This window comes from Somniosus microcephalus, chromosome 11 (genome assembly GCF_052327205.1).
Source record: "Somniosus microcephalus isolate GS21.2 chromosome 11, FLI_Smic_1.0, whole genome shotgun sequence".
NCBI lineage: Eukaryota > Metazoa > Chordata > Chondrichthyes > Squaliformes > Somniosidae > Somniosus > Somniosus microcephalus.
In genome coordinates this window covers 129,232,524-129,247,060 of record NC_140997.1, presented here as the reverse complement: position 1 = coordinate 129,247,060, position 14,537 = coordinate 129,232,524, and the positions used below count along the sequence as shown (strand labels likewise).

Here is a 14,537-nt window from a genome sequence, read left to right as displayed (position 1 = left end):
GCTGTGTGCGCCCAGTGCTGTGGGTTCCCAGTGCCGTGGGTTCCCAATGCTGTGGGTTCCCAGTGCTGTGGGTTCCCAGTGCTGTGGGTTCCCACTGCTGTGGGTTCCCAGTGCTGTGTGTTCCCAGTGCTGTGGGCTAGCAGTGCTTTGGGTTCCCAGTGCTGTGTGTTCACAGTGCTGTGTGTGCCCAGTGCTGTGGGTTCCCAGTGTCGTGGGTTCCCAGTGATGTGGGTTCCCAATGCTTTCGGCTCCCAGTGCTGTGTGTTCCCAGTGCAGTGGGTTCCCAGTGCTGTGGATTACCAATGCTGTGGGTTCCCAGTACTGTGGGTTCCCAGTGCTTTGAATTCCCAGTCCTGTGGGTTCCCAGTGCTGGGATCCCAGTGCTGTGGGCTCCCAGTGCTGTGGGCTCCCAGTGCTGTGGGTTCCCTGTGCTGTGTTCCCAGTGCTGTGGGTTCCCTGTATTGTAGCTTTCCAGTTCTGTGAGTTCCCGGTGCTGTGGGCTAGCAGTGCTGTGGGTTTCCAGTGCTGTGGGTTCCCAGTGCTGCTGGGTTGCCAGTGCTGCTTGGTTCCCAGTGCTGTGGATTCCCTGTGCTGTGGGCTAGCAGTACTGTGGGCTAGCAATGCTGTGCTTTCCCGGTGCTGTGGTTTCCCAGTGCTGTGGTTTCCAGTGACTTGTGTTCCCAGGGTTGTGTGCTCCCAGTGCTGTGGGTTCCCAGTGCTGTGGGTTCCCAATGCTGTGTGTTCTGAGTGCTGTGGTTTCCCAGTGCTGTGTGTTCACAGTGCTGTGGGCTAGCAGTGCTGTGGGTTCCCAATGCTGTGGGTTCCAGGTGCTGTGGGGTCCCAGTGCTGTGGGTTCCCAGTGCTGTGGATTCCCAGTGCCCAATGTTCCCAGTGCTGTGCGTTCCCAGTGCTGTGGGCTAGCATTGCTGTGGATCCCCAGTACTGCTGAGTTCCCAGTGCTTTAGGCTCCCAGTGCTGTGGCTTCCCAGTGCTGTGGGTTCCCAGTGCTGTGGGTTCCCAGTGCTGTGTGTTCCCAGTGCTGTAGATTCCCAGTGCATTGGGTTCCCTGTGCCTTGCTTTCCCAGTGTTGTGTTCTCCCAGTGCTGTGGGTTCCCAGTGCTGTGTGTTCCCAGTGCTGTGGGTTCCCATTGTCATGGGTTCCCAGTGCTGTGGGGTCCCATTGCCGTGGGTTCCAAGTGATGTTGGTTCCCAGGGCTGTGGGTTCCCAGTGCTGTGGGTTCCCAGTGTTGTTGGCTCCCAGTGTTGTGGGCTCCCAGTGTTGTGGGTTCCCAGTGTTGTGCATTCCCATTGCATGGTTGCCAGTGCTGTCGGCTCCCAGTGCTGTGTGTTCCCAGAGCAGTGGGTTCCCAGTGCTGTGGATTCCAAATGCTGTGGGTTCCCAGTACTGTGGGTTCCATGTGCTTTGGATTCCCAGTCCTGTGGGTTCCCAGTGCTGGGATCCCAGTGCTGTGTGTTCCCAGTGCCGTGGGCTCCCAGTGCTGTGGGTTCCCTGTGCTGGCTTCCCAGTGCTGTGGGTTCCCTGTATTGTAGCTTTCCAGTTCTGTGATTTCCCGGTGCTGTGGGCTAGCAGTGCTGTGGGTTTCCAGTGCTGTGGGTTCCCAGTGCTGCTGGGTTGCCAGTGCTGCTTGGTTCCCAGTGCTGTGGATTCCCTGTGCTGTGGGCTAGCAGTACTGTGGGCTAGCAATGCTGTGCTTTCCTGGTGCTGTGGTTTCCCAGTGCTGTGGTTTCCAGTGACTTGTGTTCCCAGGGTTGTGTGCTCCCAGTGCTGTGGGTTCCCACTGCTGTGGGTTCCCAGTGCTGTGTGTTCCCAGTGCTGTGGGCTAGCAGTGCTTTGGGTTCCCAGTGCTGTGTGTTCCCAGTGCTGTGTGCGCCCAGTGCTGTGGGTTCCCAGTGCCGTGTGTTCCCAGTGATGTGGGTTCCCAATGCTGTGGGTTCCCAGTGCTGTGTGTTCCCAATGCTGTGGGTTCCCAGTGCTGTGTGTTCCCAGTGCTTTGGGTTCCCAGTGCTGTGGGTTCCCTGTCCTGGGCTCCCAGTGCTGTGTGTTCCCAGTGCTGTGGGCTCCCATTGCGGTGGTTCCCTGTGGTGTAGATTTCCAGTTCTGTGATTTCCCAGTGCTGGGGTCTCCCAGTGCTGTGGGTTCCAAATGCTGTGCCTTCCCAGTGCTGTGCGTTCCCAGTGCTGTTCGTTCCCAGTGCTGTGGTTTCCCAGTTTTGTGTATTCCCAGTGCTGTGTGTTCCCAGTGCTGTGGGCTAGCAGTGCTGTGGGTTCCCAGTGTTGCTGGGTTTCCAGTGCTGTGGGCTGGGAGTGCTGAGGGTTTCCATTGCTGTGTGTTCCCAGTCCTGCTGGATTCCCTGTGCTGTGGGCTAGCAGTACTGTGGGCTGGCAGTGCTGTGGGTTCCCGGTGCTGTGGTTTCCCAGTGCTGTGGTTCCCAGTGCCTTGTGTTCCCTGGGCTGTGTGCTCCCAGTGCTGTGGGTTCCCAGTGCTGTGGTTTCCCAGGGCTGTGGGTTCCCAGTGCTGTGGGTTCTCAGTTCTGTGGGTTCCCAGTGCTGTGGGCTAGCAGTGCTGTGGATTCCCAGTTCTGTGGGCACCCAATGCTGTGGGTTCCCAGTGTTGTGTGCTCCCAGTGCTGTGGGTTCACAGTGCTGTGTGTTCCCAGTGCTGTGGTTTCCCAGTGCTGCTGGGTTCCCAGTGCTGCACAGTTCCCAGTACTGTGGGCTCCCAGTGCTGTGGGCTAGCAATACTGTGGGGTCCCAGTGCTGTCGGTTCCCAGTGCTGTGGGTTCCCAGTGCTGCTTGGTTCCCAGTGCTGTAGGTTCCTGTTAAGTATGTGTATTGTATTGAACAATTAACACAAAGACTTAAACGTATAACTCAAACAGGCCTTTACTGGTTGGAGGTAGGGACTGCACATAGGTCTTTACTTCATGCCCACAGGCAGGAACTGAGGGGGATCAGTACCCACAGTACTATTTATACCCCTATGGCCAGGAGTGGTACTGCGTATCACTACGCCCAACAAGTAGTGCAGTCCTGTCCATAGGTTCAAAGCAGCACACATATTACATACACAACATTCCTCCCTTCCTAGCTTTACAGTCATCTCCCCATTTAACATAACGTAATAACATATATACATATATAACTTCAGGTTTACATAACAGAATAACATAGATACATAGATAACTTCATGTCAAAACAGATCACAGATTCAGTCTCTGCGGAAAACAGTTCACAGATTCAATCTCTGTGGTGTAGTCGGTTCACGTTGCTGGAGTGACTCATTCAATAGTCCTTCCATGGATTTAACAGTTTGAACTTCCGAACTGAATTGGCTCCGTTCGGAGGGACCACGTGTGTGATCTGGTAGAGGTGATAATGGTTCAGATGGGTCATCTTCTGTTTTTACTTTTCCTTTTCTGCTTCTTGGAGACTCTCTGGGCTCCATTGTCAGCTGCCACAGCTGCCAGCTGCATGCGCAGTTCCTCCTTCTCTTCCTCCTGTTTCCGTCGTAGAGCCAGCTTCTCCCGATGTTCCGTAGACTTTTGGTGCTCCTCCATGATTTCTGCACTTTGGGAGTCGAAGTTACAAGCTGGGCAGGACAGGACATCGTAATATTCGGTGTCGTCCTGAGCTAGACCAGTGAGAGGGTCGTCTATTTCCTCCATACCCAGCTGGACGTTAGCCAGCTCTTGTTCCAAATCCAGACATCTTTCCTGAAGAGACTTCTTCATGTGTACCTCTGCATCCAGCTTTTTCTGGGCTTTCAGCAAGTCGTTTACTAGTGACCTCATTTGTGATTTTAATACTTCAACTTCCTTTGGAGATTGATTGATCGGACTATGCAATCCCTCTACCGGAGCAGCTGTTTCAGCGGTCTGTTGTTCTACGTTAACGTGAGTCAGCGTACTTTTGGCATCCAAGGGCTGCTCTGTTGCAGTCATCTCAGTCTGTGTTGCCACCTCAGCTCTTCCAATAACCTTTGAGAGCTCCAAACCCCTTTCGTTTGAATATTGAAGTTCATGTTCAAGTTTTTCCCATTTCAGAGTCCTGTCCTTCAGCATATGCAAGAGTTGGCTGACCGTTAACTCCTCTGACATCAGACGTTTTGTGTGCTCCTGCTCCATTTTCTCCATCAGCTGCTTCTGTTGTCTTTCCAGATTCTCCAACTCTATATCAAAGAACTCTTTCGTTGCATTCAACTCTTGCTCAAAACGGCGAAGCATTTGTTCTAATTGCTGTTGTAGTTTGAAATGGAGTTGAGTTCGAGCCCGGTGTCCCTCAGAAATGGGCACATCAGTAGACTTGCCAGACTCAGAATCCACAGTTAAACTATGTTGTTGTTGCTCAGTGGAATTCTGTGCTGAAACTTTGTCTTTTGCACCTGAGTTGGGCTTACCATCATCCGTTCCAGAGTCTGGGCCGACTATCTTCACCGAGTTCTCACTCGTTATTGTTTGTAGGAAATGCCAGTCCATATTCATTTTCCTAATCCACTCCCGTCCTAGTAGTGGAGGACCTCCTTCAGATATCACATATAAGTCCATTATTTGACTGTCTTCGCCCTTGTGGACCACTGCAACCTCTATTTTCCCGATGGGGTACACTCTTTGCCCCGTGTATGTTTTCAATATAATCCCCGTATCCTGTAGGGGAATATGCTGGAATAACTTTCCGTAATCTTTCTTATTTATGACCGTCAATGCCGATCCAGTGTCCAATTCCAGTTTTACTTGGACTCCTTCTATCTGAAGAGTGACCCAAATTGTCTGGAGGTCTGCACCCTTACCAGCGTTGAGTACTCTTAAGCTAGCCAGTTCATTACAGCTTAAGCTAGCCAGTTCATTACTGCTAGCGTCTGAATCGGACTCCTGTTCGGTCACCTTGTGTACCTTTGCGTATTTTCCTTGCGGTGACTTCTTGTTGCTGGTCTTCTTCCCTGACCTGCATACTCTAGCTATATGTCCAAGCCTACCACAAGTTCTACATTCTTGGTTTTTAAACCAACACTGGTTCTGATCATGCGTTGTCTTTCCACAACGATAACATTTGCCAGAACTCACACCCAATTTGTGTGCACTGAGCTCCGGTGACCGTAGCTGCATTACTGCCGTGCCTCTCGCTGCGGCTTCGTGTGCTGCTGCCATAGTGACCGCCTTCTCAAGCGTCAGCTCATTCTCCTCGAGCAGTCGCTTTTGTGTATCCTGTTTAAATAAACCACACACAAATTTGTCTCGAAGTGCCTCTGTCAATCCCGTTCCAAACTGGCAATATTTCGCTAATTTACGCAATTCCAGCAAATATTCAGCATTGCTTTCATGCTGTAGCTGCCTTCTGTCGTAAAATTTAAATCGTTCCGCTAGCATCAGCGGCGTGGGGTTTAGATGATCTTTCAGGACAGTAACAATCTCATCGAACGTCTTATCCGCCGGTTCATCTGGTGATAACAGGTGTTTCAATTGCCCGTACGCCTTCGCACCCATTAAATTTAATAATGTTAGAGCTTTATCTTGGTCACGAATTTTATTGGCCTTACAATAATTTTTTACTCTTTCAACATATATGGCCCAATCTTCGAGGTCACTATCAAAGGTGCTAATATTCCCGTGTTTAGGCATTGTAGATTTGCAATTTCTCAGATTTTATTTTCTTTACTTGTTATCAAAGATGGCGGCTTCCCGCTCTTGCCGTCGTCCTCCGCCCACAAAATGGCGGTTTTCCCGCGCTTGGCGGTCTTCACCCGTCCCCCGACGCCGTCTCCCTTCAGCCCTCGAGTGCGGCCCTTATCTTCGCCGCGATCGATAGCCCGCGCTGTGCACCGCGACTCTCGCACCTTGAGCTTCTGCAGCCGCCGCGCCTTTCAGTCCGAGTGCGGCTCTTATCTTTGGTCCCGATCGCTGGCCCGGCTGCGCCCCTCACTTCAAAGCGGCCCGGCCCTTATCTGCCGATCGCTATCGCCCTACCTCTCTCTCTTCCCCAGTCCTGTCTTTACTCCGGTTCACAAGCTGATGGAGGCTTCAGGGTCCTAATGCCTGTCACTTCCAGTCGCTGGAAGCTGTCAGGATTTCTGCTGCCCTTCAGTTTTCAGTGGGGTGTTGAGGATTGGAACCTCTCTTCAACGTCCTGTCTTTGGACGAAGCCGCTGTGGAATAACTGCCGCAGGGTTCGAACCGACTCGTCGCCAGTGTTAAGTATGTGTATTGTATTGAACAATTAACACAAAGACTTAAACGTATAACTCAAACAGGCCTTTACTGGTTGGAGGTAGGGACTGCACATAGGTCTTTACTTCATGCCCACAGGCGGGAACTGAGGGGGATCAGTACCCACAGTACTATTTATACCCCTATGGCCAGGAGTGGTACTGCGTATCACTACGCCCAACAAGTAGTGCAGTCCTGTCCATAGGTTCAAAGCAGCACACATATTACATACACAACAGTTCCCAGTGCTGTGTGCGCCCAGTGCTATGGGTTCACAGTGCCGTGGATTCCCGGGCTGTGGGTTCCCAGTGCTGTGGGTTCCCAGTGCTGTGGGCTCCCAGTGCTGTGAGTTCCCAGTGTTGTGGGATCCCAGTGTTGTGGGCTCCCAGTGCTGTGGGTTCCCAGTGCTATGGGTTCCCAGTGCTGTGGGTTCCCAGTGCTGGGTTCCCAGTGTTGTGGGTTTTCAGTGCTGTGGGATCCCAGTGCTGTGGGTTCCCAGTGCTGGGTTCCCAGTGCTGTGGGTGCCCAGTGCTGTGGGTTCCCAGTGCTGAGAATTCTCAGTGCTGTGTGTTCCCAGTGCTGTGGGCTCCCAGTGCTGTGGGTTCCCAGTGCCGTGGATTCCCATGCTGTGGTTTCACAGTGCTGTGTGTTCCCAGTGCTGTGGGCTCCCAGTGCTGTGGGTTCCCAGTGCCATGGATTTCCATGCTGTGGTTTCACAGTGCTGTGGGTTCCCAGTGCCGTGGGTTCCCAGTGTTGTGTGTTTCCATGTGCTGTGGGTTTCCAGTGCTGTGGATTCCCAGTGCTGTGGGTTCCCAGTGCTGTGGGTTCCCAGTGCTGTAGGTTCCCATTGCTCTGAGGTCCCAGTGCTGTGTGTTCCCAGTGCTGTGCTGTGGTCTAGCAGTGCTTTGGATTCCCTGTGCTGTGTGTTCCCAGTGCTGTGGGCTAGCCGTGCTGTTGTTTCCCAGTGCTGTAGTTTCCCAGTGCATTGGGTTCCCAGTGCCTTGGGTTCCCAGTGTTGTGTGCTCCCAGTGCTGTGGGTTCCCAGTGTTGTGGGTTCCCAGTGCTGTGGGATCCCAGTGCTGGGTTCCCAGTGCTGTGGATTTCCAGTGCGGTGGGATCCCAGTGCTGTGGGTTCCCAGTGCTGTGCTCCCAGTGCTGTGGGTTCCCAGTGTTGTGGGTTCCCAGTGCTGTGCGTTCTCAGTGCTGTGTGTTCCCAGTGCTTTGGGCTCCCAGTGCTGTGGGTTCCCAGTGCTGTGGATTCCCATTGCTAAGGGTACCCAGTGCTGTGTGTTCCCAGTGCTGTGGGTTCCCAGTGCTGTGGATTCTCAGTGCCCAAGGGTTCCAGTGCTTTGTGTTCCCAGTGCTGTGGGTTCCCAGTGCTGTAGGTTCTCAGTGCCATGAATTCCCAGTGCCGTGGGTTCCCAGTGTTGTGGTTTCCAAGTGCTGTGTGTTCCCACTGCTTTGGGTTTCCAATGCTGTGGGTTCCCAGTGCTGTGGGTTGACAGTGCTGTAGGTTCCCAGTGCCATGGGTTCCCAGTGCCATGGGTTCCCATTGTCGTGGTTTCCCAGTGCTCTGGTTTTGCAATGCTGTGGAATCCAAGTGCTGTAGGTTCCCAGTGCTGTGGGTTCCCAGTGCTGTGGGTTCCCACTGCTGTGGATTGCCAGTGCTGTGTGTTCCCAGTGCTGTGGGCTAGCAGTGCATTGGGTTCCCAGTGCTGTGTGTTCCCAGTGCTGTGTGCTAGCAGTGTTGTGGGTTCCCAGTGCTGCTGGGTTCCCGGTGCTGTGGCCTAGCAGTGCTGTGGGTGTCCAGTGATGTGGGTTTCCAGTGCTGTAGGTTTACCAGTGCTGCTTGGTTCCCAGTGCTGTGGGTTCCCAGTGCTGTGGGCTTGCAGTGCTGTAGGTTCCCAGTGCTGTGGGTTCCCAATGCTGTGGGTTCCCAGTGCTGTGGGTTCCCACTGCTGTGGGTTCCCAGTGCTGTGTGTTCCCAGTGCTGTGGGCTAGCAGTGCTTTGGGTTCCCAGTGCTGTGTGTTCCCAGTGTTGTGGGCTCCCAGTGTTGTGGGCTCCCAGTACTGTGGGTTCCCAGTGCTGTGGGTTCCCAGTGCTGTGGGTTCCCAGTGCTGTGGGTTTCCAGTGCTTTGGGATCCCAGTGCTGTGGGTTCCCAGTGCTGGGCTCCCAGTGCTGTGGGTTCCCAGTGCTGTGGGTTCCCAGTGCTGTTGACTCCCAGTGCCCAAGTTTCCCAGTGCTGTGGGTTCCCAGTGCTGTCAGTTCCCAGTGCTGTGGTTTCCCAGTGCTGCTTGGTTCCCAGTGCTGTGGGTTCACAGTGCTGTGGATTCCTGTGCTGTGGGTTCCCAGTGCTGTGGGTTCCCAGTGCTGTGGGCTCCCAGTGCTGTGGGTTCCCAGTGTTGTGGGCTCCCAGTGTTGTGTGCTCCCAGTGCTGTGGGTTCCCAGTGCTATGGGTTCCCAGAGCTGTGGGTTCCCAGTGCTGGGGTCCCAGTGCTGTGGGTTTTCAGTCCTGTGGGATCCCAGTGCTGTGGGTTCCCAGTGCTGGGTTCCCAGTGCTGTGGGTGCCCAGTGCTGTGGGTTCCCAGTGCTGTGAATTCTCAGTGCTGTGTGTTCCCAGTGCTGTGGGCTCCCAGTGCTGTGGGTTCCCAGTGCCATGGTTTCCCATGCTGTGATTTCACAGTGCTGTGGGTTCCCATTGCTGTGGGTTCCCAGTGCTGTAGGATCCCTGTGCCTTGGGTTTCCAGTGCCGTGGGTTCCCAGTGTTGTGTGTTTCCATGTGCTGTGGGTTCCCAGTGCTGTGGGTTCCCAGTGCTGTTGACTCCCAGTGCCCAAGTTTCCCAGTGCTGTGGGTTCCCAGTGCTGTCAGTTCCCAGTGCTGTGGTTTCCCAGTGCTGCTTGGTTCCCAGTGCTGTGGGTTCACAGTGCTGTGGATTCCTGTGCTGTGGGTTCCCAGTGCTGTGGGTTCCCAGTGCTGTGGGCTCCCAGTGCTGTGGGTTCCCAGTGTTGTGGGCTCCCAGTGTTGTGTGCTCCCAGTGCTGTGGGTTCCCAGTGCTATGGGTTCCCAGAGCTGTGGGTTCCCAGTGCTGGGGTCCCAGTGCTGTGGGTTTTCAGTGCTGTGGGATCCCAGTGCTGTGGGTTCCCAGTGCTGGGTTCCCAGTGCTGTGGGTGCCCAGTGCTGTGGGTTCCCAGTGCTGTGAATTCTCAGTGCTGTGTGTTCCCAGTGCTGTGGGCTCCCAGTGCTGTGGGTTCCCAGTGCCATGGTTTCCCATGCTGTGATTTCACAGTGCTGTGGGTTCCCATTGCTGTGGGTTCCCAGTGCTGTAGGATCCCTGTGCCTTGGGTTTCCAGTGCCGTGGGTTCCCAGTGTTGTGTGTTTCCATGTGCTGTGGGTTTCCTGTGCTGTGGATTCCCAGTGCTGTGGGTTCCCAGTGCTGTGGGTTCCCAGTGCTGTAGGTTCCCATTGCTCTGAGTTCCCAGTGCTGTGTGTTCCCAGTGCTGTGCTGTGGTCTAGCATTGCTTTGGATTCCCTGTGCTGTGTGTTCCCAGTGCTTTGGGCTCCCAGTGCCTTGGGTTCCCAGTGTTGTGTGCTCCCAGTGCTGTGGGTTCCCAGTGTTGTGGGTTCCCAATGCTGTGGGATCCCAGTGCTGGGTTCCCAGTGCTGTCGGTTTCCACTGCGGAGGGATCCCACTGCTGTGGGTTCCCAGTGCTGTGTGTTCCCAGTGCTGTCGGCTAGCAGTGCTTTGGGTTCCCAGTGCTGTGTGTTCCCAGTGCTGTGTGCGCCCAGTGCTGTGGGTTCCCAGTGCCGTGGGTTCCCAATGCTGTGGGTTTCCAGTGCTGTTGGTTCCCACTGCTGTGGGTTCCCAGTGCTGTGTGTTCCCAGTGCTGTGGGCTAGCAGTGCTTTGGGTTCCCAGTGCTGTGTGTTCCCAGTGCTGTGTGCGCCCAGTGCTGTGGGTTCCCAGTGCCGTGGGTTCCCAGTGCTGTGGGTTCCCAGTGTTGTGGATTCCCAGTGCTATGGAATCCAGGTGCTGTGGGTTCCCAGTGTTGTGGGCTCCCAATGTTGTGGGCTCCCAATACTGTGGGTTCCCAGTGCTGTGTGTTCCCAGTGCTGGGTTCCCAGTGCTGTGGGTTTCCAGTGCTTTGGGATCCCAGTGCTGTGGGTTCCCAGTGCTGGGCTCCCAGTGCTGTGGGTTCCCAGTGCTATGGGTTCCCAGTGCTGTTGACTCCCAGTGCCCAAGTTTCCCAGTGCTGTGGGTTCCCAGTGCTGTGGGTTCCCAGTTCTGTGGGTTCCCAGTGCTGTGAATTCCCAGTGCCCAAGGTTCCCATTGCTGTGTGTTGCCAGTGCTGTAGGTTCCCAGTGCTGCAGATTCCAAGTGCTGTTGGTTCCCTGTTCTGTGGTTCCCAGTGTTGTGGGTTCCCAATGCTGTGGGTTCCCAATGCTGTGGGTTCCCAATGCTGTGGGTTCCCAGTGCTGTGGGTTCCCAGTGCTGTGGTTTTCCAGTTCTGTAGGTTCCCAGTGCTCTGATTTCCCAGTGCTGTGTGTTCCGAGTGCTGTGGGCTAGCATAGCTGTGGGTTCCCAGTGCTGCTGGCTTCACAGTGCTTTGGGCTCACAGTGCTGTGGATTCCCAGTGCTGTAGGTTCCCAGTGCTGTGGGTTCCCAGTGCTGTGGGTTCCCAGTGCATTGGGTTCCCAGTGCCTTGGGTTCCCAGTGTTGTGTGCTCCCAGTGCTGTGGGTTCCCAGTGCTGTGGGCTCCCATTGCTGTGTGTTCCAAGTGCTGTGGGTTCCCAGTGCTGTGGGTTCCCAGTGTTGTGGGCTCCCAGTGCTGTGGGTTCCCAGTGCTGTGGGCTCCCAGTGCTGTGGATTCCCAGTGCTGGGTTCCTTGTGCTGTGGGTTCCCTGTGCTGTAGGTTTCCAGTTCTGTGAGTTCCCAGTGCTGTCGGCTCCCAGTGCATTGGGTTCCCAGTGCTGTGCGTTCCCTGTGCTGTGCACTCCCAGTGCTGTGGGTTCCCAGTGCTGTGGGCTCCCAGTGCTGCAGGCCACTAACAATTTTTGCCTGCTGCTTTTGTAGGTGAACCAGAGCCTAGATTATGACTCTGCTACGATGGCAAGTCTGGACTTCCGGTACACGGCTGCGCTCATCGTGACAGATGCTGGAACTCCCCCACGGACAAGTAAGAATTGCTGCTCTCTGAGGTCTTCAGTTACTGACCTCAAACTAAATTTTACATCAATTGCCATTGAAGTTATCCTTGTTCTCAACAACTTGGTGCCCTAATTTTCACCTCTCCTCAACCGAAGAAGCTGGTTATCTTCTGGTACTTCACCCAAGGGAAGACCATCACATCTGGACCCAGTCCTGTCCTCATACCTGTCTATTCCAGCAATGCCATTGGATCACAAAGAAAGAGCTTATATTTATATGGGGCCTTTCATGACTATAATGCTTTACAGCCAATGAGGTGCAGTCACTGTTGTAATGTAGGAAATGTGGCAGCTAATTAGTGCACAGCAAGCTCCCACAATAATGATAATGACCAAATAATCTGTTTTAGTGATGTTGATTGGGTGTTAACTATTGGTCAGGACACCGGGGAGAACTCCCCAGCTCTTTTTTGAATAGTGTTACTGGATTTTTTAAGTCCACCTCAGAAGGCAGTTTAATGTCTTATCCGAAAGGCGGCACCTCCGACAGCGCAGCACTCCCTCGGTACTGTACTGGCGTGTCAGCCTAGATTACGTGCTCAAATCTCTGGAGTGGGTCTTGTACCCACGACCCGCTGGCTCAGTGGCGAGAGAGCTTTGCCACTGAGCCAAATCTGGATAGGCAATCAGGAGCAGGACCTTGGCTCATTATCCATCTGTAACCCATAGGGGCTGAGGCCAATAGTAGCACCCTAACAGCTACACTGACTGACTAACGTCAAAATAAAGGCTCCCCCAGTGGTTACTACACTGTGGATCAGGTACTCAGCCATACAGAGCTGGCAGCTCCCCAGTTAGATAACTAGTCTGTGCTGGGTTAGCTGGTTGTAGTGGGGGCTGTGGCAATAATATTGGCCTCAGTTCCATCCATAAAGGGGAAAATCAACTGGATTCCTGCTCCTGATCGCTACCCACTGATTCCTCCTCGAAACAATGCATGTGTGGACATCAAGTGACGACAGACTCCAACTCCCTCCCCGTGCTCAAATAATGGGCAGGAACTTGCTGGAGCACGGTATCATGTGGCATACACCGTTAGAGCTTTCTCCAGCACCCTTCAGCTTGAAGATAATTTGTGCTGTAACTTGCTGGAAATGCGAGGATGACAGGGCATCTGGGACCTCAATGAATGGTGGGACCAACAGTCTATTCATTCATAGAATGGTAACAGCACCGAAGCAGGCCATTCGGCCCATCGAGCCCCTGCCGGCTCTCTGCAAGAGCACTTCAGCTAGTCCCATTCCCCCGCCCTTTCCCTGTAGTCCTGCAAATTTTCCTTCAGGTACTTATCCAATTCCCTTTTGAAAGCTACGATTGAATCTGCCTCCACCACCCTTTCAGGCAGTGCTTTCCAGATCAGAACCACTCGCTGCATAAAAAAGCTTTTCCTCATGTCACCTTTGGTTTTTCTGCCAATCACCTTAAATCTGTGTCCTCTGGTTCTCGGACCTTCTGCCAATGGGAATAGTTTTCTCTCCATCTACTCTGTCCAGATCCCTCATGATTTTGAACACCTCTATCAAATCTCCTCTTAATCTTCTCTGCTCAAACGAGAACAACCCCAGCTTCTCCAGTCTATCCACATAACTGAAGTCCCTCATCCCTGGAACCATTCCTGTAAATCTTTTCTACACCCTCTCTAAGGCCTTCACATCCTTGTGCCCAGAATTGGACACAATTCTCCAGTTGAGGTCGAACCAGTGTTTTATAAAGGTTCATCATAACTTCCTTGCTTTTGTATTCTATGCCTCTATTTATGAAGCCCAGGATCCCGTATACTTTTTTAACTGCTTTCTCAAACTGTCCTGCCACCTTCAACGATTTGTGCACATATACCCCCAGGTCTCTCTGTTCCTGCCTCCCCTTTAGAATTGTACCTGTAGTGTATGTAACCGTCTACCTTTAAGAGACTATTGTATGTAACCGTTCACCTTTAAGAGAACTATTTTAGGTGTGGCACTACTTGTTTGGCTTCTGTATACGGTAATACCGACGGTGACCACACCGGTATATAAGTGCTGTGGCATGATTTATAGGGCAGATTCGCCCTGACCTTCGAATAGTAAAGTCCTGTTGTATGTTACTCCTGAAGTCTGTGTCGTAATTAACTGCACAACCCACAGACTTTACAGTGGCGACGAGTCCGATCATACCCTGCGGCAACAATATTTTCAAGCAACGAAAGAGCGTCGAAAAGAGGCAACCGCCCTCGTCGTTCGACTGGGAGAAAACTCAAGGCTGCAGCAATAGAAAGGAGGAAGACTTTAGCGACAAAAACTTCCATCAGCAACAGGCACTGACGGTCCCTTCTGCCATGGTGACTGTGAGTAAGGGAAAGTGAAAAGAATAGCTGGAGGATAAGGGCTGGGCACTCGACCACGGTCGAGGGGGAAAAGGAGCCGGAAAAAAAAAAAAGTCGGGTCCAACAGCGTCGTGAGAGACCGCGACCGGCGGGAAAAGCCGGGCGGTGACCGAAGCCACGAAGCGCTGCGACCGGGAGCGTAGGCGCGGGAAGAGAGAAACTCAGCCGCAGCCGGGGAGAGAAGCACCGGACTGCGAGAGGGCTGGGAGGTGCGACTGGGGTCCGAGCGAGCGGGAGAGGCAGAGCCGACCAAGAGAGACTGCGCGAGAGCCAGTCCAGCGGCTGAACTGTCCTCCGTCAACGGGGTGTAACCAGCGCCGGTAGAGCCGAGCGAGCGGGAGAGAGGCAGAGCCGAGCAAGGGGAACTGTGCGAGAGCCAGTCCAGCGGCTGAACTGTCCTCCGTCAACGGGGTGTACCCAGCGCCGGTAGAGCCGAGCGAGCGGGAGAGAGACAGAGCCGAGCAAGGGGAACTGTGCGAGAGCCAGCCCAGCGGCTGAACCTGTTCGCTGTCAACGGGGTACCCAGAGCCGGTCGCCCTGCCATAAAAAAAAAAAGGGAAAGCCTTGAAGCCGACGCGCAGGCTATGAACCTGAAAGCCAGCGGCCGTCGCCCGTGGGGGAAAGTGTACCCCTCCCACCAGGGAAGAAACGCGGGAAGCCGCCATTAGGCGGGGAAGAAGACAGAAGTGGGAAACCGCCATTGAAGTGGGCGGGGAGAGAAGATAAGAGCGGGAAACCGCCATTTTCG

The 14,537-nt window shown here is 53.9% G+C and overlaps 1 protein-coding gene across 1 annotated transcript in view; it reads left to right on the top strand.

The window, feature by feature from the left end:
• The window catches only part of LOC147110883 (cadherin-related family member 4-like), a 331,517-nt gene that overhangs the window by 278,344 nt on the left and 38,636 nt on the right, over positions 1–14,537 (top strand). The window contains exon 10 of the mRNA XM_085999974.1: positions 11,294–11,396. Coding sequence (XP_085856100.1) covers positions 11,294–11,396 — 103 coding nt within the window. The remainder of the gene's footprint in view (positions 1–11,293; positions 11,397–14,537) is intronic.